Here is a 26634-nt window from a genome sequence, read left to right on the forward strand (position 1 = left end):
AGCATGCAATGACTACATCAAGCTTGTGACTCTACAAATTTGTTGGATGCATTTGCTGTTCATTTTGGTTGTGTTTTAGATTATTTTGTGCCCAATAGAAATTAATGGTAAATAATGTATTGTCATTTTGGAGTCACTTGTATTGTAAATAAGAGTAGAATGTGTTTCTAAATACTTCTACATTAATGTGGATGCTACCATGATTACAGACAATCCTGAATGAATTGTGAATAATGATGAGTGAGGAAGTTACAGACTAACAAATATCATACCCCCTCCCCCGTTATTGTAATGGTGAGAGGTTAGCATGTATTGGGGGTATGATATTTGTGCGTCAATACCCTTTCCCACAAACAGAGACACTACTGTGGCTACCTCTCTCTCTTCTCTCTCTTCCTCTTTCTTTCCCTCTCTCTCTCTCTCACTCTCTCTCACACTCTCTCTCCCTCTCTCTTTCTCTCTCCCTCTCTCTCTCTCTCTTTTGTTTAAGGAAAATCAAAGCTGATTTGTCCAATTGAGGGTAATGAGCTGAAAGCAGTAAGCAATTGGCGTTATTTGGTTCTTGTAAAATTGCCTTATTGGTTCTATAAATCTACTCAACATGGCAGATAGTCTATGTCAACATGGGTTCATAAGGTAGACCAGGTAAGAATTTGGTAGGCTATACACTGAAATGGCATGCATTGTGCAGAGATGAATTACATTTTTAGAAAAACCAAATAATCAATGGCATTTGGTATGAAACCTTCTCGTAAATTGCAGAAGTGTCTGTCAGATTGTGTGTGTGTTCACATGTTTGTGTATGTGTGTGTGTGTACCTGGGGGACAGACGATCTCTAGTTACCCCTCATAATGGAGCGGCTATTAGTGTTGGGACGCAGACAGACATCCCTGTCTGTGCTACTGCTAGGACAGTGTGTGTGTGTGTTGGGGGGGATTGGTGGCATGAGCTGGATGGGTGCTTTGAGGGGGAGGTGTGTGTGTGCAAAGGGGGGGGGGGGTTGTTTGGTGCTTAAAGGCACGTGTGGCTTGGACATCTGTCCCACCCAGAGCCCCCTCACACACACACGTACACACACAAACACACACCCCTCCCTCGATGCTCTCCCCTGGACGTTTCATCATCTCCAAACTCCCGATAGGGATCAAAGAAGGGCCCACTCTGGATAATGAGACTGGTTGATGGAGGCAGGGAAGGCTGGGACTGCTATGGTGAGGCAAGCACTGAAGGACCCAGACTGATATTGGCTTGGGGATGATAGGGAAATGAGAAGGGGGAGGAGGGGAAGCTGGGGGGATCAGTCCAGTCCAGAATGGTCCATGCCCCAGCCACAGGACCCTGGTGGTGCATTTCCTTCTCTCCTTTTCCCCCTTCCCTCATTTCTCCTCATGTTATCCCCCACTTTTGTTTGTGGTGCGTGTTTGTCCTTGTCGCGCCACTCATTTCGACGCTGTCTCCCCTGGTTAGGCCCGTCACCTGAGTCCAGTTAACACAAAACAGCTGGGGATTCCTCCCCTTCCCCTCACAGACCCCCAAACGCTGACCTTTGGGCGGCTGATGGATTAAAGGCAGCTGGCCCCACCGCGGTGGTGACGGGGCATGAAAAATGATTTCCTTTATGACAGAGAAAATGCACAGGACCCACCAGGTTGAGGGGAGTTCTGACACACAGCCATGCATATGATACCTGTTTTTTCTTTGTTGCTTTGAATTAAATGTTATTTTACTGGACAGAAGATGAAGAGACAAAGCGTGAAATGTGCTTCATTCATAGATAGACTAACAGCGTTTGCGTGTTTGATAAATACGTGTTTCCATTTGGGTAGGTATACGAGGTAATACTGTTTACAAATCAGGTTTCACATGTAGCTTTCCATTTTCCAACCACTACCCATTTTCCAACCACGACTTTTCTCTTTCCACCCTTATGAGACCCAGGTGGCGACAGCTACGACAGCAGAGTCCCTGCCCATCTTCCGAAAGCACCTAAAACCCTACCTCTTCAAAGAGTACCTTAAATAATCCCCCTCCTCACCTCGAACCCCCCCTTTCTAGCTCTGGCTTTGCTGATAACTACTTTTTTGAGGAAAATTGTACTTACTATGCCTGTGATATGTGGTTGTCCCACCTAGCTATCTTAAGATGAATGCACAAACTGTCGCTCTGGATAAATTACTAAAATGTAAATGTAGAATGGATGCATGACAGAAAATATACACTTCTTTACAGCTTCTCAAAACTCATCAGCTTTGGCCAGAACATCTCATGAAAACACGACTCATAACAACAAAGAAATAACGTCCGTAACTCAACCTTACATGACTTAAAACACTGTGGCTCAGACTGCCACAAAAATTGTCGGCGGAGGCCGGCAGAGGCGGTGAGGGAGAGATGGACGAGGTGAGCTGTCAAGGTGCAACATTTTAGGGCTTTCTAAGTGCTAATAAACGCCTGTGCCTCGGCCTCTCAGCAGCCTTTTACACCCGGACCTGTCAGGGCGACAAATTGGAGTAATAAATGACTGTGTGGCGACCGCACGGCTCAATGTTGAGGGTGACTGTGACCTGCTGGCCCTCATTATCAGGGGGAGTAAGGCATTGGGGGGGAGGGGAGTAGCCTACAGTATACAGTTTGTGTGTGCGGAGGACCAGTAAGCTCCTTGGTAACAGTGAGTTAAAGGGAGGGAGGGGAGGGTTGCTAATATGGGGGTTGGCTTGGCCTCCACCATCTCCTGCTTGCATCTCCTCCCCCCAACAGTCAGCCCCATGCCTCAGGACTACTGGGCCAGTTTGATTGAAAGATACATATTTCAGGTCAAGAGGGGCCGTATTAAAATACAACTTGGCAACCGAAATGTTCCGACACCCACCCCCTTCTTCTCCCATCAAACTATCTTTATTTTCAACTCTCCATTTCTCTTATTGAATTAAACTCCATTGTCCTTTTTCCTCGGTAGATCGATGTTTTTTGCAGTTCCCAAAAGCATTTGGCGATTGGCATGTAGGCTATTTGGCACACGTGCAGTTAGGTCCTAAAGCTAGGCTTACGCACTAGTACTAGATAGCCTAAAATAATGAAAGAAAAACCGCAATGTAACCTACAGATATAAATTGCACAAGAACGATAAATGCATGGAATTTTTAAGTTATTGTTTTCTCTTTATTCAACTCGCCCGCCCGCCACCCACCCACCATTCATCCACACAATATTGAATTACCCTATACCCACCCACACCGTGGATATAACGGGGGGGACTGCAGGTTATGAGTCAACCCACGCATCACTAGTAGCAAGTTAGGTTTTCATCAAGTCAAATGAATGTATTGTGTTAGACGGTTCATGATGCTTGTTTCTAAACCATAATAATAACTTTAAGATTGTTCTATACATCAGCTGGGGTCTATATAAGCTTCAATATGATGTCCAAACAAAGCATGAAAGTGCATCCTTGTAGCTGTGTGGGCTAATATAGTCAAAATGTTTGCCTTGGGGTAAGTTGAGCCAATGGCCATGGGTTAAGTTAAGCCAATGGTTTAGCCAATGGCAAGTTGAGCAAATTGAAGTGTTTTCTTCCCAGGCGTAATGCAAGACATTATCGCTGGGATATGAGGTAACAACAGGCCTTTGTACTTTTAAAAAGTACAACGTGGTTGTTAGGTGTTACGCCTGTGTTAAAATATGCTTAAAATGAATAAAATGCAAAAAAAAGTGATTGTGACTGTGTTGAATTGTGTTTGGGAAATATAGATAGACATGGTTTTAAAAAGGTAGTGATAATATTTCATTCAGTACAGAAATTTTTTGGCGGCTCCCGTGGCTCAACTTAAGTTTTGCCAAGAGACCACTTTTTTTGGACAAGCTACAGTATGTTTTCAAAACTGTAATGTTTACATGAATTCTGATTATTTCCAGGGATACACAACATCCTGAAATATATACAGATATCTTTGTTAGAAAGAATACTATATTATATGTTAGGTAAAGGCCAGTCAAAAGAGGAAAATGAATAAAATCCTAACAGTATACAATTTTAACATTCAAAAGTCCAAACGTGTAAAACCCTTGAGAGTTGTGATTCACTCTCGAAGAATAACTCAAGAATGTAAATTAATCCGTAACAATGATTCATAATTTTCTCAATCAATGATTGTAATGTAAATGGCGTACAGTGCGACAATGGGGCAGTTATCTAAATTATCAGCTGATGATTCAACATTCTAACTGTCGCACAAGAGTGACTTACTTCTGCTAAACTTGAGAGGTACAGCCCAGCCTCCTGTACAGTTGAATACATTTGTGAGGCACAAGTCTCACACCAGGTGACTTTGAAAAGTATACTTTTCTGCCAAAATGCAGTCATTTTAGCTTTGAAGGACACTTCATACAGACAGACAGAAGTATGTTGCGTCAAGAACTTGGATGAAAGGCTCCTTGGATAACGTTATTTACCAAAAAAAAACACTTGACTGGCAGAGGTTAGAGGAAGAAGGGGCTTCACAGCAGGAAGCCTGTTATTACAAACACTATGTCCACTTGTTATTCAGTGCCTCTGTCATGTCTGTGAAGTGTGGGTGTGTATGTGAGAGTCAGCAGTGTGTGTGTGTGTGTGTGTGCTTGTGCTTCAGTGTCTGCAGTATGGATAAGGGGCTGTATGTGTGTGTGTGTGTGTGTGTGTGTGTTTGCGGGCGAGCGTAGTACACACCCCTTCACCACTGGATAGAAGGACTGACTCAAAACAATTGAATGGCAAAAACAAAGAGAGGGGGCATGGTGAGAGCGCGGGGGAGGGTGGGGGACCTGCCCCTTTTGGCCCCCAAATGTAGTCCTTTTGTATGCAGATACCCCCAACAATAAATCCATTTCTGAGGTGGTCTAATCTGTGAGGCCAGCTAATAGAGACATTGTCTGCCCTGGAAGAGGATTACTATAATCTAGTAATGGTCTGCCTTGGCCTATGGTAGGGGAGCATGGTGCCATGAGGACTCCCTTTGTCCAGGGGGGCAGTTGCCCCCATTCCTCCCACTGACCCTCTCTGCTCTGTCTACTGTACTCAAGCCATCTGGAGAAACTGAAAACAAAAAAACTGTTCCACCACAACAGTAGTCCCCTCACAATCACAAGGATATGAGAATGGAAGATGAGAATCTCCCCCACCCCCTCTACTTTAGTTCAGTCCGATAATGAAGATCTCTGAATACTAAGCAAAGTCTGATAAGTAATTGAACATGAGGTTTCAAAAGGTGCTTAAGAGAGGAGGAATCCCAAGTAATATCTTTAAGAGTGTTTCATGGCTTTCTCAAAAAAAAAAAAAAAACTCACAGCCCGGGGATATGGTGTAAAAGAAGTGTAGGAGGACAAGGGTTCAGTCGGTGTGATGTTTAGTTTGACAATGCAGCCCGGAGGCACTGTCGTTGATGAGTTGTCGAACATAAAAAGGTCTCAGCCATTCGCTAAAAGCTGTATGACAATAACATTGCCATATATTTGGAGACACGTTCTCTCCGTTGGGACAGACACGAACTGGTTGAATCGATTCAGTGGCTAGCTTTGCACTTAACTGGCTAACAGTAGCTACTAAGGGTAAGTTATAACCTACATGTATTTTTGTTTTGTTTTTACATACTGGTAACCAGAGTCGTTCAAGGGAATTCGGGACATGGGTGACTAGTTAACGCTAGCTTGGCTCTCTGTGTGTTCGTGCCGTGGGAGGAGGGGTTAGCTCGTTGGCAGAGAGCAATGGCTAGCTAGTATGCTAACTATTCTAGCTAACTAACTGGCTGAATAAGTTGACGACGTACTCACTCAAACTGTCAAAACTAACCCAAAACTTTACACAACGTTAGATCTGCTTGGCGTGTTAAAACACTGGTGGTTTGTTGTAACCGAGTATTGGTGCTAAACCGTGTTATTGGAGGCTGGCATGCTAGTTGGCTTTGGCGTCATAGGATTCGGTGCCCTGGATGGTTTTCACGGAAGAATACTGTACCAAGTTAGCTAGCTGAATAAACTAAGTTAGTCTATTCCTAGAAACATTGAACCGCTGTAGTTTACAACAATTATAATTTCTAAAGTGGAAGTTGGGAGAGTTATAATTGAGTGTTTCAGTGAAACGTAAGTGAGGGAGGCCCCGCTCTCTCGCTTTCCCAGATGTTTAGTTCATTTCATTCCGATCTCCTTTGCATTATTGTAGCCTTTTTCTGTAGCCTGTCAACTATGTGTCTGTCTATCCCTGTTCTCTCCTCTCTGCACAGGCCATACAAACGCTTCACACCACGTGGCTGTTGCCACTCTAATCTGGTGGTCCCTGCGCGCACGACCCACGTGGAGTTCCAGGTCTCTGGCAGCTTCTGGAACTGCCGTTCTGCGGCCAACAAGGCAGAGTTCATCTCAGCCTATGCTACCCTCCAGTCCCTCGACTTCTTGGCGCTGACGGAAACATGGATTACCACAGAAAACACTGCTACTCCTACTGCTCTTTCCTCGTCTAACCATGTGTTCTCACATACCCGAGAGCATCTGGTCAGCGCGGCGGTGGCACAGGAATCCTCATCTCTCCCAAGTGGACATTTTCTCTTTTTCCCCTTACCCATCTGTCTATCTCCTCATTTGAATTCCATGCTGTCACAGTCACTAGCCCATTCAAGCTTAACATCATTGTCATTTATCGGCCTCCAGGTTCACTTGGAGAGTTCATCAATGAGATTGACGCCTTGATAAGTTCCTTTCCTGAGGATGGCTCACCCCTCACAGTTCTGGGTTACTTTAACCTCCCTACGTCTGCCTTTGACTCATTTCTCTCTGCCTCCTTCTTTCCACTCCTTTCCTCTTTTGACCTCACCCTCCTTCCGTCCCCCCCTACTCACATGGCAGGCAATACGCTTGACCTCATCTTTACTAGATGCTGTTCTTCTACTAATCTCACTGCAACTCCCCTCCAAATCTCCGACCACTACTTTGTATCCTTTTCTCTCTCGCTCTCCTCCAACACTGCTCACTCTGCCCCTACTCAGATGGTAATGTACTGTCACTACCTTCGCTCTCTCTCTCCCGCTACTCTCTCCTCTTCCATCCTATCACCTCTTCCCTCTGCTAAATCCTTCTCCCTCCGATCTCCTGATTCTGCCTCCTCAACCCTCCTCTCCTCCCTTTCTGCATCTTTTGACTCTCTATGTCTCCTATCCTCCCGGCCGGCTCGGTCCTCCCCTCCTGCTCCGTGGCTTGACGACTCATTGCGAGCTCACAGAAGAGGGCTCCGGGCAGCCGAGCGGAAATGGAGGAAAACTAGACTCCCCGCGGACCTGTCATCTTTTCACTCCCTCCTCTCTTCATTCTCTTCCTCTGTTTCTACTGCTAAAGCCACTTTCTACCACTCAACATTTCAAGCCTCTGCCTCTAACCCTAGGAAGCTCTTTGCCACCTTCTCCTCCCTGCTGAATCCTCTTCCTCCTCCCCCTCCCTCCTCCCTCTCTGTGGATGACTTCGTCAACCATTTTGAAAAGAAGGTTGACGACATCCGATCCTCATTTATTAAGTCAAAGACACAGCTGGTCCTGCTCACACTGCCCTACCCTATGCTTTGACTTCTTTCTCCCCTCTCTCTCCAGATGAAATCTTGCGACTTGTGACGGCCGGCCGCCCAACAACCTGCCCGCTTGACTCTATCCCCTCCTCACTTCTCCAGACCATTTCCGGAGACCTTCTCCCTTAACTCACCTCGCTCATCAACTCATCCTTGACCGCTGGCCATGTCCCTTCTGTCTTCAAGAGAGCGAGAGTTGCACCCCTCCTCAAAAAACCTACACTCGATCCCTCCGATGTCAACAACTACAGACCAGTATCCCTTCTTTCTTTTCTCTCCAAAACTCTTGAGCGTGCCGTCTCTAGCCAACTCTCCTGCTATCTCTGTCAGAATGAACTTCTTGATCCAAACCAGTCAGGTTTCAAGACTGGTCATTCAACTGAGACTGCTCTTCTCTGTGTCACGGAGGCTCTCCGCACTGCTAAAGCTAACTCTCTCTCCTCTACTCTTATCCTTCTAGACCTATCCGCTGCCTTTGATACTGTGAACCATCAGATCCTCCTCTCCACCCTCTCCGAGTTGGGCATCTCCGGCGCTGCTCACTCTTGGATTGCGTCTTACCTGACAGGTCGCTCCTACCAGGTGGCGTGGCAAGAATCTGTCTCCGCACCACGTGCTCTCACCACCGGTGTCCCCCAGGGCTCAGTTCTAGGCCCTCTCCTATTCTCTCTATACACCAAGTCACTTGGCTCTGTCATATCCTCACATGGTCTCTCCTATCATTGCTACGCAGACGACACACAATTCATTTTCTCCTTTCCCCCTTCTGATAACCAGGTGGCGAATCGCATCTCTGCATGTCTGGCAGACATATCAGTGTGGATGTCGGATCACCACCTCAAGCTGAACCTCAGCAAGACGGAGCTGCTCTTCCTCCCGGGGAAGGACTGCCCGCTCCATGATCTCGCCATCACGGTTGATAACTCCATTGTGTCCTCCTCCCAGAGTGCAAAGACCTTGGTGTGACCCTGGACAACACCCTGTCGTAATCTGCTAACATCAAAGCGGTGACCCGATTCTGCAGGTTCATGCTCTACAACATTCGCAGAGTACGACCCTACCTTACACAGAAAGCGGCACAGGTCCTAATCCAGGCACTTGTCATCTCCCATCTGGAATACTGCAACTCGCTGTTGGCTGGGCTCCCTGCCTGTGCCATTAAACTCCTACAACTTATCCAGAACGCTGCAGCCCGTTTGGTGTTCGACCTTCCCAAGTTCTCTCATGTCACCCCGCTCCTCCGCACACTCCACTGGCTTCCAGTTGAGGCTCGCATCTACTACAAGACCATGGTGCTTGCCTACGGAGCTGTGAGGGGAACGGCACCTCCTTACCTTCAGGCTCTGATCAGACCCTACACCCAAACGAGGGCACTACGTTCATCCACCTCTGGCCTGCTAGCTCCCCTACCTCTATGGAAGCACAGTTCCCGCTCAGCCCAGTCAAAGCTATTTGCTGCTCTGGCACCCCAATGGTGGAACAAGCTCCCCCACGACGCCAGGACAGCGGAGTCACTGACCACCTTCCGGAGACACTTGAAACCCTACCTCTTTAAGGAATACCTGGAATAGTATAAAGTAATCCTTGACACAAGTATTGGTCTCCACAAAGTTTGCTGCCTCAGTGTTGATGATGGCAATTTGCATATACTCCAGAATATCATGAAGAGTGATCAGATTAATTGCAATTTCCCTCTTTGCTATGAAAATGAACTTAATCCCCCACAAAAAAATTCCACTTCATTTCTGCCCTGCCACAAAAGGACCAGCTGCCATCATGTCAGTGATTGTCTCGTTAACACAGGTGAGACTGTTGACGAGGACAAGGCTGGAGATCAGTCTGTCATGCTGATTGAGTCAGAATAACAGAAAAATCATTGTTCTTCCTCTGTCAACCATGGTTACCTGCAAGGAAACACGTGCCGTCATCATTGCTTTGCACAAAAAGGGCTTCACAGGCAAGGATATTGTACCTAAATCAACCATTTAATGGATCATCAAGAAGGAGAGAGGTTCAATTGTTGTGAAGAAAGTCATCTGCATGCACAGTGAGGTGAAGACTATTGGAGGATGGCCTGGTGTCAAGAAGGGCAGCAAAGAAGCCACTTCTCTCCAGGAAAAACATCAGGGACAGACTGATATTCTGCAAAAGGTACAGGGATTGGACTGCTGAGGACAGGGGTAGATTCATTTTCTCTGATTAATCCCCTTTCCGATTGTTTGGGCCATCCGGAAAACACCTTGTCCGGAGAAGACAAGGTGAGCGCTACCATCAGTCCTGTGTCATGCCAACAGTAAAGCATCCTGAGACCATTCATGTGTGGGGTTGCTTCTCAGCCAAGGTAGTGGGCTCACTCACAATTTTGCCTAAGAACACAGCCATGAATAAAGAATGGTACCAACACATCCTCCGAGAGCAACTTCTCCCAACCATCCAAGAACAGTTTGGTGACCACCAATGCCTTTTCCAGCATGATGGAGCACCTTGCCATAAGGCAAAGGTGATAACTAAGTGACTCGGGGAACAAAACATCGACAATTTGGGGCCAGGAAACTCCCCAGACCTTAATCCCATTGAGAATGTGTGGTCGATCCTCAAGAGGCGGGTGGACAAACAAAAACCCACAACTTCTGACAAACTCCAAGCATTGATTATGCAAGAATGGGCTGCCATCAGTCAGGATGTGGCCCAGAAGTTAATTGACAGCATGCCAGGGCGGATTGCAGAGGTCTTGAAAAAGAAGGGTCAACACTGCAAATATTGACTCTTTGCATAAACTGAATGTCATTGTCAATGGAAGCCTTTGACACTTATGGAATACTTGTGATTATACTTCAGTGTACCATAGTAACTACTGACATAAAGATCTAAGTACACTGAAGCAGCAAACTTTGTGGAGACCAATACTCGTGTCATTCTCAAAACGTTTGACCATGACTGTATATCCGCCTTCCCTCAGGAGCCAACGCAGGGTTAAAAAAACTAGTTCTGAACATAGTCAGTAGAATGACTCACGCACACACAACAGAAGAGAGACATGACTGAAATGCAGAATCTGGACTGGGACTGGGCAGTGAGCAAGAGTGCAAGCTACAGATGTATGATCTTAATTTGAGCCAGTTCTCTACAGCAGGAAAAGAATCCTGCCGCAACAGGAAATGTGAATTATTATGTGGATTATAATTAATATAATTTTTTGTAGGGAGTGATCCATTTTTCGTTGGGGCAAATCAAGTATTTTAAAATGGAAATTACAAACTTTAGAAGCCTTTTTAAACCTCAAATACACTACATGTTTGCATTTCCTGCTGTGCAGGAAAATTCCTACAACAACAGGATTATCAAATTAAGATACGACATCTATATATTGGGTGCCCACATTTAGCAGTTTCCTTTTCCCAGACAGACCAACCGCCACATCGGGGGATTTGGAATAGACGCTTACGCAAACATGGCCAGGCCGGTAACAATGCCAGACACCGCACTATTCTAGCATCTAGCAGAATGTGCCAACCGATTACACTGTTAGGTCATTGATGCCTTTGTACACTGCTGTAATTGAGGTACATGTCATCACATTTGTGTATTGGATAGAGATAGGATAGGAGGCAGATTGAATAGGAGGCTGTTTGTGTGTGATGCTACAGATGTAGGATCTTAATTTGATCACCCTCTTGCAGGAGAATGTTCCTGTAATGCAGGAAATCTAAAACTTGTAGTGTATTTAAAAAAGCTTCTGAAGTTTGTAATTTCCACTTTGAAATTTCAGACTTGATTTTTCCTTATGAAAAATGAATCAACCCCTACAAAAATGTCCATAAACTATAATCCACATAATTCACATTTCCTGTTGCTGCAGGATTATTTTCCTGCTATACCAAACTGGCTCAAATTAAGATCCTACATCTGTATGCTATTCAATTCCCTTGGGTGATGCCAACTTTCTTAGTTCGCTGTATAAGTTGTGCTAGGTGTCAGCAAGCTTTCCTGACTTTGTGCATCGTGTGGTTTTTGTTGGTTGTAGCTGAGACAGACTGGCAGGCTAGTCATATCTGACACTTCAGTCTCATCTCGGAGACGGTCAAGACTCTGTGCGTCAGTGGACGAGCATCCAGCTGTCTCAGTCCACTCATGACGTATGGGCAGCGTCTGGGCAGTGTGACGGCTCCCAATGAACACTTGGCCCAGGAACAGATGGCGAAGGTGCACTTTCTACTGACCATTTGCCCACCGCAGTGCCCAGTTCTCGGTCAAATGTGCTGAGTGGTGTTTACCCTGTGCCCATTAATGTGCCCTGCTCATGAAGACTCCCAAACAACTCCCTCCAGCATGGTAGAGAAAGGGGGGTGAGTTCAACTACACCCATTTCCCCCACGTCAACAAACTCCAAACCAGATAGATCTGAAACTAAATCCATTTAGATCCAGTCAAATGACTTAAGCTCTTCTCTGACCAGTGGTCATCTTAAGGTTAATTTCAGCTCAGAGAACTCATTAAAAAAACATATTGTAGAAATCAATAGAGAGTTTAAATGTCTGTTTGCTCAATCATTTGTGGAGGGTCAAACGCACCTAAATCCCCTTGAAATGTGCTTTTAATACAACAGCATATGGTATTGTCCTTTCGTTAGGCAGAAGCAACATTGAACGCACAAAGTGTAATGTGTCTGTCAATAAAAAGTTCCCAGAGTCAATTAAGTGAAAACAATGACTTTGAAACGGCCTCTCGGCTGGCAGGCAGCAGGCTCCTGGGGAAGAGGACAACACAACTAAATAAATAGAATAATAAAGCAGCCATCAGTAAAACTAAAAACAGCAACATATTCACCGAGCCTGACCCCACAGGAGAATGGGAGTTTATCTATTTTCGCACTGCAACTCATTTCCGAACAACATGCTTTTGAGATAACCGAACAAATCGGAGGAATTCTGTAATCACAGTATAACAAGGTTACAGGACTCCGAGTCAACGCGTAAAAATCGACCTAGTACATCTAGGAAATATATCTTGCCTAGCACTCCTACACTTGCATAACAGTTTGGGAACTAACAGAATCTGACAGATGGTTGAGGTCAGTGGGAGGGTCTGGTGTATTTAACAGTGTGGCGGTATAGCCAGCATAGATAGTGATCTGTATCCATGAGAGATAATGGTGCTTGATTAGTCACAATGGTTGGAGTGGGATTTTATTGTTCTCTGGGGTAAACCTGCATGCTTCTGCTGTAACCCAGGGCACACAATGGCCTTGCAGATGCCCCAGCACTCATTAGCATGGGGGCAAGGGTGGGGTGTGTGTGTGTGTGGGGGGGACTGTTCCTCACACCACCTGCTGTCATGTCCTCTTAACCTCAATCCTCTCCAGACACAAACACACCCACACTGGCCACAGGCCACCAGCACGAGCCTTGGTCTCATTAGCCCCAGTCTGGTCTTATTAATTGATGATCCTCTGAGGAGGACAGCTTTGGCCGGTGGACCCAGCTCGATGACCACCAGACGGAAGGGGGACCAGAGGGACCAGCCAGAGGGTCCCGGCCTCACCTCGGCCATCTGACCCCTCCTTTTGTGTTTAGCCCCCCTGGTCCTGTCCTCTGCCCTGTCCTCAGCCTCCACGAGCCTGGCAGCCGGCACACTGATTCCATTAGTGAAGCCTGGACACACAGCAGGGCTCAGAAACAGTCCAAACTCAAAAACAGACCAACTCAGAGAGATCAACTCCGAGACTAACCAACTCCAAGACTAACTATGAGACAGACCAACTCAGAAACAGACCAACTCAAAGAGATCTACTCCTGAAGGGATTCAAAGAGAGAGAAGACCACACCTTCTAGCACAGTACCAGTGGGCACTTTCAGTGGAAACACATTGTCACAACAATTCATTTGACATAGCTGATCACTGGAGACCAGATACTTGGAGGACTATCTCAGATAGTTGACTTTCAGACTGGCAAAGACTGTTGTAACCGAAAAGCTTTATCGAAACGGATGCTTTCACGATCAAAGCACGATCAAAGTGAAAGAAAATAGGCTATTGCAACTCGTCCAATTACGAGTAAAAAAATCTCTTCAAAAAGAGGGGTTCAGGCTCTGCTGGCCTCTATAGGTCCGGGCCTATATTTCTGTATTTCTGCTCCTAGCTGGACGTGAGGTTGGAAACTGCTGAGTGTGGAGCCTGAAGCAGTTATGGAGCACCATGGCCCATATTGGCCCTGACCAATAGGGTTACTAACAGAGGGCAGCCAGCCTGGAGCTGCCTGAGAAGAGCGTGCCCTGTAGCAGCTTGGCCATTTGCAGAGGGGAGGAGGGCAACTCAGACACCCTTCTCTGCCAAGTACCCTCCTTCCTCCCCATTCCTAATCCCCTAAAACCTCAAAATACATTTTCTAGAGGAGTGTGTGTGTGTGTGTGTGTGTGTGTGTGTGTGTGTGTGTGTGTGTGTGTGCACGCACATCTTACTTCCGGAGCATTGGCCCCAGGGCTGTCTCATGGTTGGGGTCGCCCAGAGAGGAACCACTCTCCTCTGAGATGGTTGGGAGATGTAGGGTGAGTGATATTGGCTGGGGCTAAGCTCCACAAAAGGATGGTTGAAAGCATTTGACTTTCACCGCTCCCTCAGTAAAAACTCAGTTGTTTCTGTGTTTTGAGGGACAGAGGGTATAGTCAATGTTGGGGCAAAGACAGCCTTCACAAGAATTGAACTCTAACAAATATGTGTATATTGCTGTCAATACTGTTTACCAGGGCTCTCCAACCCTGTTCCTGGACAGCTAGCCTTCTGTAGGTTTTCGCTCCAACCCCAGTTGTAACTAACCTGATTCAGTTTATTAACCAGCTAATTATTAGAATCAGGTGCGCTAGATTAGGGTTGGAGTGAAAACCTACAGGACAGTAGCTCTCCAGGAACAGTGTTGGAGAGCCCTGCTGTATACAAACAGTCTGTCGGATATGCTACTTACATCATCCTATAACAGAAAGAAAGAGGAGCAAATGGCCGCTCTTGGAAAAGGAATGGGGTAACTGTAGCCTACCAGGCTTCATTCTAAAGCAGTGAAAACCAGGCAACCAATACATACCAAGAAACTATCCTCAATTCATATCAGGGAAAACTATTCATAAAACAGCTAGAAAATACTGAAATACTCAAATTACCCGTTTTGTTATCAAACGGAATTACATAATGAAATCCTAATGCAATAGAGCATTGGCTAATCTAATAGTGAAATCAAATTGGCCGTCCACGTTTTATTTGAGCAGAGCAGATAGCAGCAGTGCCCTGTTGTGAAAAGCTGATAGGAACCAACTTCCATTGGTTTCCATTCTCACAGGGTTATCTATAGTGTGGGTGTGTGCGTGTGTGTGTGATGATTTCGGGGGCTAACATCTGCTACCTGAAAACAGCCACTGTTGGCTGTTCTAGCTACACTTTCCCTTTCCAGTGGCAGTTGTTATTGTTACATTTTGCTTGAGCTAAGGATTGCCTCTCCTCTCTGTCAGTGCCATGCAGTGCTATACTTGATCAATTTCTGCCAACTCAAAGTCAAACACACCTCCTCTCTATCCCCAAGAGCCAAAATGGCAGAGGCACTTACTTGCCACCTCCAGTGACGCGTTGCGACTGACTGCCTCGCCTAGGTAGTTGCGTGCCACGCACACGTAGACCCCCTCGTCGGGTTTGCTCCGTCGACCATGGACGATACGCAGGAAGAACAGGGAGCCGCTGGGCAGCAGCATACGGTGGGAGCGCGGGTCTTCCCTGTCCGTCTCCACTCGTTCGCCATCTTTGTACCACTCCACCATGGGGCTGGGACGCCCCTCTGCCTTGCAGTTGAGGGTGGCCGGCTCGCCCTTGGACACAATCAGGTCGGAGGGGTGCTCCACGATCCGCGGGGGGGCATCCTCCAACCTGGGTCTGGATCCTGGAATAGAGAGAGGGGGTAAAGAGTTAAAAGTATACCTTGTTGTAGAGGTCTTGACGGTTTCTACAGACCCAAAATAAAAAACTTGCCACGGGTCTCGGGTATGTGTAATTAAAATGTATTTACCGACTGAACCCGAATGGATTCCTCTGTTAATTTAGTGTTTGTGTGATGAGAACTGCATGAGCTTGTTATCTGTGTCAGCCAATTGTAACTCAATAAAACGTATAGCTTATGTCCAGTTGAAACTGGTTCTGGCTGCTCACTTCACGTGCGCCTGCTGAGAGAGAGAGAGAGAGAGAGAGAGAGAGAGAGAGAGAGAGAGAGAAACACCAAATAATGCATGCAGAGCAGAATTAGGCCAATACCCGCTAATTATCAAAATCCAGAAAAGAGCCGTTAAATTCTATAACCACTTAAAAGGAAGTGATTCCCAAACCTTCCATAACAAAGCCATCACCTACAGAGAGATGAACTTGGAGAAGAGTCCCCTAAGTAAGCTTGTCCTGGGGCTCTGTTCACAAACACAAACAGACCCCACACAGCCCCAGGACAACAACAACAACAACAACACAATTAGACCCAACCAAATCATGAGAAAACAAAAAGAGAATTACTTGACACATTGGAAAGAACAAACAAAAAAACAGAGCAAACTAGAATGCTATTTGGCCCTAAACAGAGAGTACACAGTGGCAGAATACCTGACCACTGTGACTGACCCAAACTTAAGGAAAGCTTTGACTATGTACAGACTCAGTGAGCATAGCCTTGCTATTGAGAAAGGCCGCCGTAGGCAGACCTGGCTCTCAAGAGAAGACAGGCTATGTGCACACTGCCCACAAAATGAGGTGGAAACTGAGCTGCACTTCCTAACCTCCTGCCAAATGTATGACCATATTAGAGACACATATTTCCCTCAGATTACAGCGATCCACAAAGAATTCAAAAACAAACCCAATTTTGATAAACTCCCTTATCTACTGGGTGAAAAACCACAGTGTGCCTTCACAGCTGCAATATTTGTGACCTGTTGCCACAAGAAAAGGGCAACCAGTGAAGAACAAACACCATTGTAAATACAACCCATATTTATGTTTATTTATTTTCCCATTTGTACTTTAACTATTTGCACATTGTTACAACACTGTATATATACATAATATGACATTTGAAATGTCTTTATTCTTTTGAAACTTCTGAGTGTAATGTTTACTGTTTACTTTTGTTTACTATCTACTTCACTTGCTTTGGCAATGTTAACATACGTTACCCATGCCAATAAAGCCCTTAAACTGAAATTGAATTGAGAGAGAGAGAGAGAGATTTTCATGCAGCAGGTTTTGTTGCTTGAGTGCTTTGAAATAGCTTCCCTCTCTTTCCCCCAATTTGATTGACAATGTGTTGACGAGACAATTATGGATGAATAACAACAGCGTCACAAAGACAAGCACCGAGAAGGAATTTTCCACAGAGACTGCTTTTAGGGATGACACAGGGAGATGACTATCTCTCCCGATATTTGTCTTAATAATAACGGAGATGCACCGATGCCAATTATTACGGATTTTGATGACTTGGTTGTTGTTTTTTGTTCCACCACAGTTGGGGACGTCAAAGGTTTTTTGAGTCGTTGAGCTGAGTTGTCTTGTCAGCAAACCAAGATGGAGGATGAGGCTCTCAAGAGCTATCCACAGGGCCAGGTGTGAGAATGTGAGTTCCAACCGTGTCTGATAACAACTGATAAGAGGGCGGCTTAATATCCACTGGGAAAATGCCTTTCCCTCCATGGTCGAATACTCCAGGGTTATAGGATTAACAATTCAAAAGTAGAAGGCTTTTAGTTGATGGAGGAGATACAAGACTATTGTCTTGAGTGATGGACCCTCACTCAAACCAAGTATCTTCTTATAGAAGGAACGTGTCGACTCTTGATGTAAAGGAAATGGTGGTAGATGGACTTTTGAAGGACTTTTCGAGTCAGATGTAAAACATCAATTTTCATGCGATAGCTTGACCTGCAGTATGTGACTAACATCTCAGTGTATCATGGGCCTTTACCATACAGAATGATAGGCCTTTCAAAGCAAACCCTTGAACTGGCTGCTAAATCTTAACTTGAATACTGCCTCTCTAAGAGCACAAAGATAACCTGCATTCCAGCAGAGCTTGGTCTACTCATGCCTACAACCAGGTATAACACATAATCTGACATAGGTTATTAATAAAGACACCACTCTCCATCTGTGTAGGTTCCTTGCTCTCGGAGTGAAAACAGTCGTCACTTCGGAGTGGTTGTCTTCCCTTTAAGCCAGGCTCTGCAGAAGAACAGTATAGGACCAACTGACGCTCAGCTAATAGCTTTTAGGGTGTGGAAGAGCTGAATAGACCTACATTGGTGGGAGGTTGTGGACGAACCCAGCAGTACAGGGGCTTTAGGAGCTGCTTCATAAATATTACATGCCAGGCCAGTCTGAGCAGCTGATGCGGAAATGTTAACCAAAGGTTTTTAAAGGGAAAGGGACCGTGTGTGAGACTGAGCTAATGTTATGTGGGTGTTCTCAAAGCGACTGAGCGCCTTACTGGAAATGGAGCTAAATGTTATGCAAAGGATTTTAAAGAGAAGAAACCATTGCCTGATATTGAGGTAAATGTCATGCTTCAGTTTCCAAGTGGAAGGATGCATAACTAGAAATGGGAAAAATATTAGAAATGTTTAGAAATGCAAACTTCTAAAGGGCAAGAGATGAAGTTCAATTTTATTATAGAGAGGTGTTCAAACGGTAAGGTGACCTCAACATTGTACGACTTCTCCAATTGCAACTTGAAGAAGCTGAAGAGGCTATTGAGGAGCTAGCAAACTATGGGAGAGGACAGTAGACAGTCAGGAAGTAGGCCTATGCTTGACTGTCCGGAGAGAGAGTAACTGATATACCTAGGCTTTCTATGGACTTATTACCACTTGGCTGTGGTATACAGGGACAAGAGAGCATCGGCTTCAAAGCTTAATGTGAGCTCATGAAACCATGGGGAAGAGCATGGAGCTGAGCCTCTCAGCCTTTTATAGATAGGAATGACTGTGTCTGTAAAAAATCTGTGAATACCAGTCCAAATTCCACAAACTTGAACATGTAAATGGGGGGCAACTCAAGACACAAGATTGTCCAAAGGCACAAATATATCTATAGTTACTGGGTTTCCTAAATTAACCTGAGCAGAAGCATTTGGGAATTGAATGTACTGTAAGACAGTGATGAGCAGTTTTGTCTTCAACGGATACAAGGATTATTTTATTTACATTCACATTTTAGTCATTTAGCAGTCGCTCTTATCCAGTTAGTGCATCCATCTTAAGATAGCTAGGTGGGACAACCACTTATCACAGGCATAGAAAGTACATTTTTCCTCAATAATGTAGCTGTCAGTAGAGTCAGAGCTAGAAGGGGGGGTGGGGTGGAGGTGGTCAAGTCAAAGTGCTGGTTAAGTGTTTTTGTTTATTTTTAAAGGTGAGGAGTTGGATTATTTAAAATACTGTTTGAAGATGGGCAGGGACTCTGCTGTCCTAGCTTCAGGGGGAAGCTGGTTCCACCATTGGGGTGCCAGGACAGAGAAGATCTTGGACTGGGCTGAGCGGGAGCTGCCCTCCCGTAGGGGTGGGAGGGCCAAGAGACCTGAGGTGGCAGAACGGAGTGCTCGGGTTGGGGTGTAGGGTTGCCTGAAGGTAGGGAGGGGCAGTTCCTCTTGCTGTTCCATAGGTAAGCACCATGGTCTTGTAGTGGATGCAAGCTTCAACTGGAAGCCAGTGGAGTGTGCGGAGGAGCGGGGTGACATTAGAGAACCTGGGAAGGTTGAAAACCAGAACGGATAAGTTGCAGGGGTTTGATGGCACAAGCGGGGAGCGCAGCCAACAGTGAGTTGCAGTAGTCCAGACGGGAGAGAACAAGTGCCTGGATTAGGACCTGCGCCACTTCCTGTGTGAGGTAGGGTTGTACTCCACGGATGAAGTAGAACATGAACCCACAGGAGCGGGTCACTGCTTTGATGTTTGCAGAGAAAGACAGGGTGTTGTCCAGGATCACGCCAAGGTTCTTTGCACTCTGGGAGGGTGACACTGTGGAGTTGTCAACCAGGATGGAGAGGTCTTTGAGCGGGCAGGCCTTCCCGGGGAGGAAAAGCAGTTCCGTCTTGTTGAGTTTGAGGTGGTGGGCCGACATCCATTTTATGTAACATATACAAACTGGCTTTCGTTTGATTAGATATGTGTGGTTTGGCTATGGATGTATTGACCAGATACTGTATGTATAAAGGAACAGATGTTTATCAAATCATTCCAAAGTCTGCTCTGATATCACACTATGGTTGCTGCAAACCTTCCAAAAAAACATACAAATAGCCTCATGAGTAGATGTTATACAATATGGTCATGTCCACTAAGACTCCACAGCAAGCTATCATGACTGATTAGCAGCAAAGGATGAGAGTAAATTTGAATATTTCATGCTCGTCAGGTAAGCCTCAAAATGACAGGGACAAATGCTAAGCTAAGCGCAAAATGACACTGATGGGGCACGATCAGCATCAGGATGAGCTCGAAACATCAGGACTGTGTCAATATTATTTGAGTGAATGTGTGCTAATGCACACCTAGCAAAGCAAAATCGGTTCTGTAAAGGTTCCCAGGACATTTGTTAGGCCGCGGCAAATGTTCTCATAACACAAAAACTGTCCAGTCGTGGTGAATGTTTGTATAACACATTCGCCTGATGTTGCAAGAACATTCATAGAACACATTTAATCTGTTCTTTAAAGGTTCCCAGAATGTTTCATTAGGTTGTGGGAACAGTCTAGTGAGAATATTGTGGGAACATCACAAAAAATATGTTGTCAAAACACAAAAACTGTCCAGTTGTGCGGATGATTCTACAATGTTTCTTTTAGGGTGCAAAAAACATTTGCCTGATGTTGCAAGATCATTCCCAGAACAGCCTTTCTGAGTTATTTAAAGGTTCACAGAACATGTAATTAGGTTGTGGGAACAGTGTTGGTACATTACAAGAGATAGGTTCCCAAAACACAAAATATGCTCAGTTGTGACGACATTCATACAATGAATGGAGGTGCTCAGAACATTTCAAGAACATGTTCTATTTAAGTTTTACCACAACATTCTCAGCATACCAATTAGAATACATTCCCATTATGTTTCTCTCCAGATTTAATGGAAATGTGCGTTAAGGGACATTCCCTTAATGTTGTAAGAATGAAATAAGTCAATTTTTATGACGTTCATAGCATATTTGTTTTAGGTTTAACATAATTTTCCATTGTTCACACAGTATACAGTTGACCTTGTCTTTGAGGTCCTCAGAATATTTCAAAAATGTTATATTTAAGTTTTAGCTAATATTATCACAACATTCTCAGCATGCAAATTTGTAGCTCCTTACAGCAGATTGGAATACATCCCATTACGTTTCTATCCAGACATAATTACAATTTATTTGAGGACTGTAGGTGACATTTAATCATACAAACACTACTGTATTTTTTACACTTTATATTCAATGTTTGGTTCCATAGCCAGATCATTAACCCTCTGCGCCACCAGGGAATCGCTGTTTCCTTGTGGGGGGTTTTCAGTCAAACAAAACAGTTATTAAAATGTTCCCATCCTCTTCACATACTGTGTACTTGTAACACTGTATTTTATGATTTTCTTTCTTCATCACATGTTGAAAGTCTTATGAAATGTGATTTTGAAATGGAGAAAAGGTAAAAAACAAATGTGTTTGGATTTTCTGAGTAGGCATTTAAGAAGCATATGAATACACAAGAATACAAGTTATTTAAAATCACATTTCAAAAGACTTTCAACACATGTGATGAAGAAAGAAAATCATAAAATACAGTGTTAAAAGTGCATCATATATGAAGAGGATGGGAACATTTTTTATATGTATTTTTTTTTCCAGAAATTGTGTTGTGTCCTGATTGACCACATTTGACTGAAAACAAAACACTTGTGGTACAGAGGGTTAGTTATCTGGCAGCAGTTCCGAAGATTGCATGTTCAATCCCACATATTCTATAACCATGTTTAAAAAAAAAAAAAAGTTAAATTGAGACTTAGATATACTCTACTAAGAGAAAATGTATTTATTTCATCCAGATTTATAAATCCAGTCAGAAATGACTGTTCAACTTTTAAAAACGCACCCGATATAGAAAAAGTGATCATAGATCAGCACTCATAGTCTTGGATACCTTGTAAAGAATGGTGCCGGAGGAGATTAACATTTTAGTCATTTAGCAGACGCTCTTATCCAGAGCGACTTACAGTTAGTGAGTGCATACATTATACATATTTTTTTTCATACTGCCCCCCCGTGGGAATCGAACCCACAACCCTGGCGTTGCAAACGCCATACTCTACCAACATCCCTGCCGGCCATTCCCTCCCCTACCCTGGACGACACTGGGTCAATTGTGCGCCGCCCCATGGGTCTCCCGGTCGCGGCCGGCTACGACAGAGCCTGGATTAGAACCAGAATCTCTAGTGACACAGCTAGCACTGCGATGCAGTGCCTTAGACCACTGCGCCACTCGAGATGGCTGCCGTTTTACGGGCTCCTAACCAATTGCGCTATTTTGTGTGTTTTTTCACGTTATTTGTAACTTATTCTGTACATAATGTTTCTGCCACCGTCTATTATGACCGAAAAGAGCTTCTGGATATCAGGACAGCGATTACTCACCTCATACTGGATTAAGATTTTTTCTTTAACAAGTCGGACGCAAAGGATTTTCTTCAGACACCCGACAAGGCCCAAATCCCTGTCATTCGCATGATAAAGAGACTAAGATATCTGGGACGTAGGTTGGGGTGCCTTGTAAGGATCTGACGGCGAGTGGGTAATCTGCCTCTACCCTCAGTCCTATTAGCCAACGTACAATCATTGGATAACAAAATAGACAAACTACGATCATGGATATCCTACCAAAGGGACATTAAAAACTGTAATATCTTATGTTTCACCGAGTCGTGGCTGAACGATGACATGGATAACATACAGTTGGCGGGATATACGCTGCATCGGCAAGATAGAACAGCTGCCACCGGTAAGACAAGGGGTGTCGGTCTGTGTATATTTGTAAACAACAGCTGGTGCACAAAATCTAATATTAAGGAAGTCCCAAGGTTTTGCTCACCTGAGGTAGAGTATCTCATGATAAGCTGTAGACCACACTATTTACAAAGAGAGTTTTCATCTATATTTTTTGTATCTGTCTATTTCCCACGACAAACTGATGCTGGCACTAAGACTGCACTCAATGAGCTGTATAAGGCCATAAGCAAACTGACTTTAATGCAGGGAAACTTAAATCCATTTTACCTAGTTTCTACCAGCATGTTAAATGTGCAACCAGAGGAAAAAAAACTCTAGACCACATTTACTCCACACACAGAGACACGTACAAAGCTCTCCCTCGCCCTCCATTTGGCAAATCTGACCATAACTCTATCCTCCTGATTCCTGCTTACAAACCAAAAACTAAAGCAGGAAGCACCATTGACTCAGTCAATAAAGAAGTGGTCAGATGACTCAGATGCTAAGCTACAGGACTGTTTTGCTAGCACAGACTGGAATATGTTCCGGGATTCTTCCAATGGCATTGAGGAGTACACCACTTCAGTCACTGGCTTCATCAATAAGTGCATTGATGACGTCGTGCCCACAGTGACCGTATGTACAGTACATACCCCAAGCAGAAGCCATGGATTACAGGCAACATCCGCAATGAGCTAAAGTGTAGAGCTGCCGCTTTCAAGGAGCGGGACTTTAACCCGGAAGCTTATAAGAAATTCCGTTATGCCCTCAGACGAATCATCAAACAGGCAAAGCGTCAATACAGGACTAACATTGAATCGTACTACACCGGCTCCGACACTCGTCAGATGTGGCAGGGCTTGCAAACTATTACATACTAGAAAGGAAAGCACAGCCGCGAGCTGCCCAGTGACACGAACCTACCAGACAAGTTACATTTCTTCTATGCTCGCTTCGAGGCAAGCAACACTAAAGCATGCATGAGAGCATCATCTGTTCCGGACGACTGTGTGATCACGCCCTCCGTAGCCATTCTGAGTAAGACCTTTAACCTTTTCACGTGTGAGTTCCAAATATCTGTGTGTTTTTTCATGCGCGTGATGTCAGAATTTCTCACTATTCCAAAATGTGATTGTTACACAACAGGACAGTTAACCCACGCTACCCTCAAACTAAAGCATGCTGCCTGCTAATTATCTATAGGCCATGTTTCAACTTGTCAATTTCAAATTATTTTCTAAAAAGTGTTATTTTCTAACAACAGTTTGAATTGAGGTGTGTTCCGCCTCCTCATTAATTCACATAGAAGTAGCCCATTTCACTGTTGCGGACAATTTATGTTTGAGCGGGACTAACTTCTCTCTTCAATTAGAGCCCAACCACTTCCCTAGTGTTTCCCCAGATCAAGTATGAAGACATTGCGCATCTCTAGTCAGAACAGGCCTTGCACAAATGTTTTCTCCCAGCACATTTTCTGGCTAGCGCCCGTATTGCCTTCATGGTTGTTTTCCTTACAAATTGGACTTTGGACATGTGTGCGTTCCTATCAAAGTTAGTGGCTTATTTTCTGTATATCGTGTTGTCGTTTCTGCTGTAGCACACCGTATAAATGTATGGATCATAATGTATTTACTGTTTTATTCACGTTTTCAAGTACTGGTGAGAAGTCATGCATTCCGATTCTTGCATAGATTGTAATGGACACATATGATGTGTGTAAAATACTTTTGTGAATGTTGTACTGATTATGATGAGCTAATGCTAAGCTATTTGCCGGCTATGTGTTGCGCCATGTTTGTTGATATTATACAATGCATTCCGGTTGTCAAGTAAGCGTCTGTCAGACCAAAGATGTTATAACAAGGGATAGTTCACTCGACTGACTTATGGTGCTTTCAAGACAACTGTGAACTCTGAAAAATACTAGGTAAAAACATGACATCAATGATCTTCAGGTCGGAAAGTCGGAGCTCTAGACAGAGGATTGAGTTCCCTAGTTGTAATTCCGAGTTGGATGACCGTTCAAAACAATTTTTCCCAGTCGGAGCTCGATTTTTCCCGAGGTGCCAGTTGTCTTGAACACGGCATCAGATTGTAACTATGGTACCTTAGGGTTGCCAGCTCACACCCCCCTTTCCAGGGGGTTTATTTATATTTAGTGTATAAACTTCTCTTGTGTTTGCCCCCCATTTATTGATAAATCCCCCATCATAATTTAGTAATATTTCCTGAATCATATCCCCCCACAATACCTTCCCCCATTTCTACCCCCCATGGACTTGAAAACCCCCCACAAATTAAATGAACCCCCCCACAAACCCCCCTAAAATGGTTTCATCTGTTTAGCTTTCGTGCTACGGTTAGGCTAGGCAGTAGGCTTGTATTTGGTGTGATGATCTGTGAGGTGATAACATTTTCTTTACTTTGTGATTTGTCAAAAACCGTAAACGACTTGTCAAGTCATGTGCTCAGGTTCTTGTATACACTGTAACAAGTACATAAATGATTTGTAATATGCTGAAAAGTGGCCAAAATAAGTTATTTTTTAGGCAATGAGCACAGCCAGATTTGACTTTGTTTATTTGCGTCTTATAGTGAATGGCATTCTGGGATTAGGGAGTTTTCGCCAAGTCAAACATAAACAAACATTGCTGCCATCATAAAGAATTTAGCTGCTGTTAGCTTAGCTGACACGCATTTATTTTCTAAACAACATTACATTAGTCTCTTGTGCTCACCAGAGATGTGGTACATTGTAAACTAGTCTAGCTGTTAGGTTGCTAACTTATGTTTAGTTTTTTGTCAGCGCAACCTGTTGTTTAGACTGGTTTATGGAATGAGTTTGGCTGTGGATGTGTTCCGTGTGATGCTTGGATGATGAAGTTCGCATTTATCTTTTACAATAAAAGGTCAAATTGAGGAATCAAGTTTAAGACCTTTATTTTCCATCAGTACCAAAAAATATTTAGATGCTGTTCAGACAACAATGCTGTTTAGATGCGTTTGTTGCGTCATAAGTTCTGTTGCTACTGTTCCAATCACATATTTGAGATCGTAGGCTGCAGGGACCACTCAACAATGATCACAAATACGTGATCATACGCATCAAAGGGTTAAACAGGTCAACATTCACAAGGAATACGTACTCAGAGTATGCGTTGACCAACTGGCGAGTGTCTTCACTGACATGTTCAACCTCTCCCTGACCACCATAGTCTCTGTGCCCAAGAACACTAAGGTAACCTGCCTAAATGACTATCAACCCGTAGCATTCACGTCTGTAGCCATGAAGTGCTTTGAAAGGCTGGTCATGGCTCACATCAACACCATTATCCCAGAAACCCTTGACCCACTCTAATTTGCATACCGCCCCAAACAAATCCACAGATGACGCAATCTCTATTGCACTCCATACTGCCCTTTCCAACCTGGACAAAAGGAACACCGCTCAGTGTTCAACACCATAGTGCCCTCAAAGCTCATCACTAAGCTAAGGACCCTGGGACTAAACACCTCCCTCTGCAACTGGATCCTAGACTTCCTGACGGGCCGCCCCCAGGTGGTAAGGGTAGGTAACAACACATCTGCCACGTTGATCCTCAACACGGGGGCTGCTCAGGGGTGCGTTGCTCAGTCCCCTCCTGTACTCCCTGTTCACCGCGTATGGCCCAGTACATCACTGGGGCCAAGCTTCCTGCCATCCAGGATCGCTATACCAGGAAGTGTCAGAGGAAGGACCTATAAATTGTCAAAGACTCCAGCCACCCTAGTCATAGACTATTCTCTTTCCTACCGCACGGCAAGCGGTACCGGAGTGCCAAGTCTAGGTCCAACAGGCTTCTTAACAGCTTCTACCCCCAAGCCATAAGACTCCTGAACAGCTAATCAAATGGCTACCCGGATTATTTGCATTGTCCCCCCCCACCTCCCCACCACCCCCTCTTTTACGCTGCTGCTACTCTCTGCTTATTATCCATGCATAGTCACTTTAACTCTACCTACATGTACATACTACCTCTATGACCTC

At 44.6% G+C, this 26634-nt stretch overlaps 1 protein-coding gene across 4 annotated transcripts in view; it reads right to left on the minus strand.

Annotated features, from left to right (window-relative positions):
- The window catches only part of LOC121573943 (roundabout homolog 2-like), a 138488-nt gene that overhangs the window by 94102 nt on the left and 17752 nt on the right, over positions 1–26634 (minus strand). For all 4 annotated transcript variants that reach the window (XM_045212472.1, XM_045212470.1, XM_045212471.1 and 1 more), the window contains exon 2: positions 15172–15498. In XM_045212472.1, the coding sequence (XP_045068407.1) occupies positions 15172–15498 (327 nt within the window). The remainder of the gene's footprint in view (positions 1–15171; positions 15499–26634) is intronic.

The sequence above is a fragment of the Coregonus clupeaformis genome, unplaced genomic scaffold (assembly GCF_020615455.1).
Source record: "Coregonus clupeaformis isolate EN_2021a unplaced genomic scaffold, ASM2061545v1 scaf0016, whole genome shotgun sequence".
Taxonomy (NCBI): domain Eukaryota; kingdom Metazoa; phylum Chordata; class Actinopteri; order Salmoniformes; family Salmonidae; genus Coregonus; species Coregonus clupeaformis.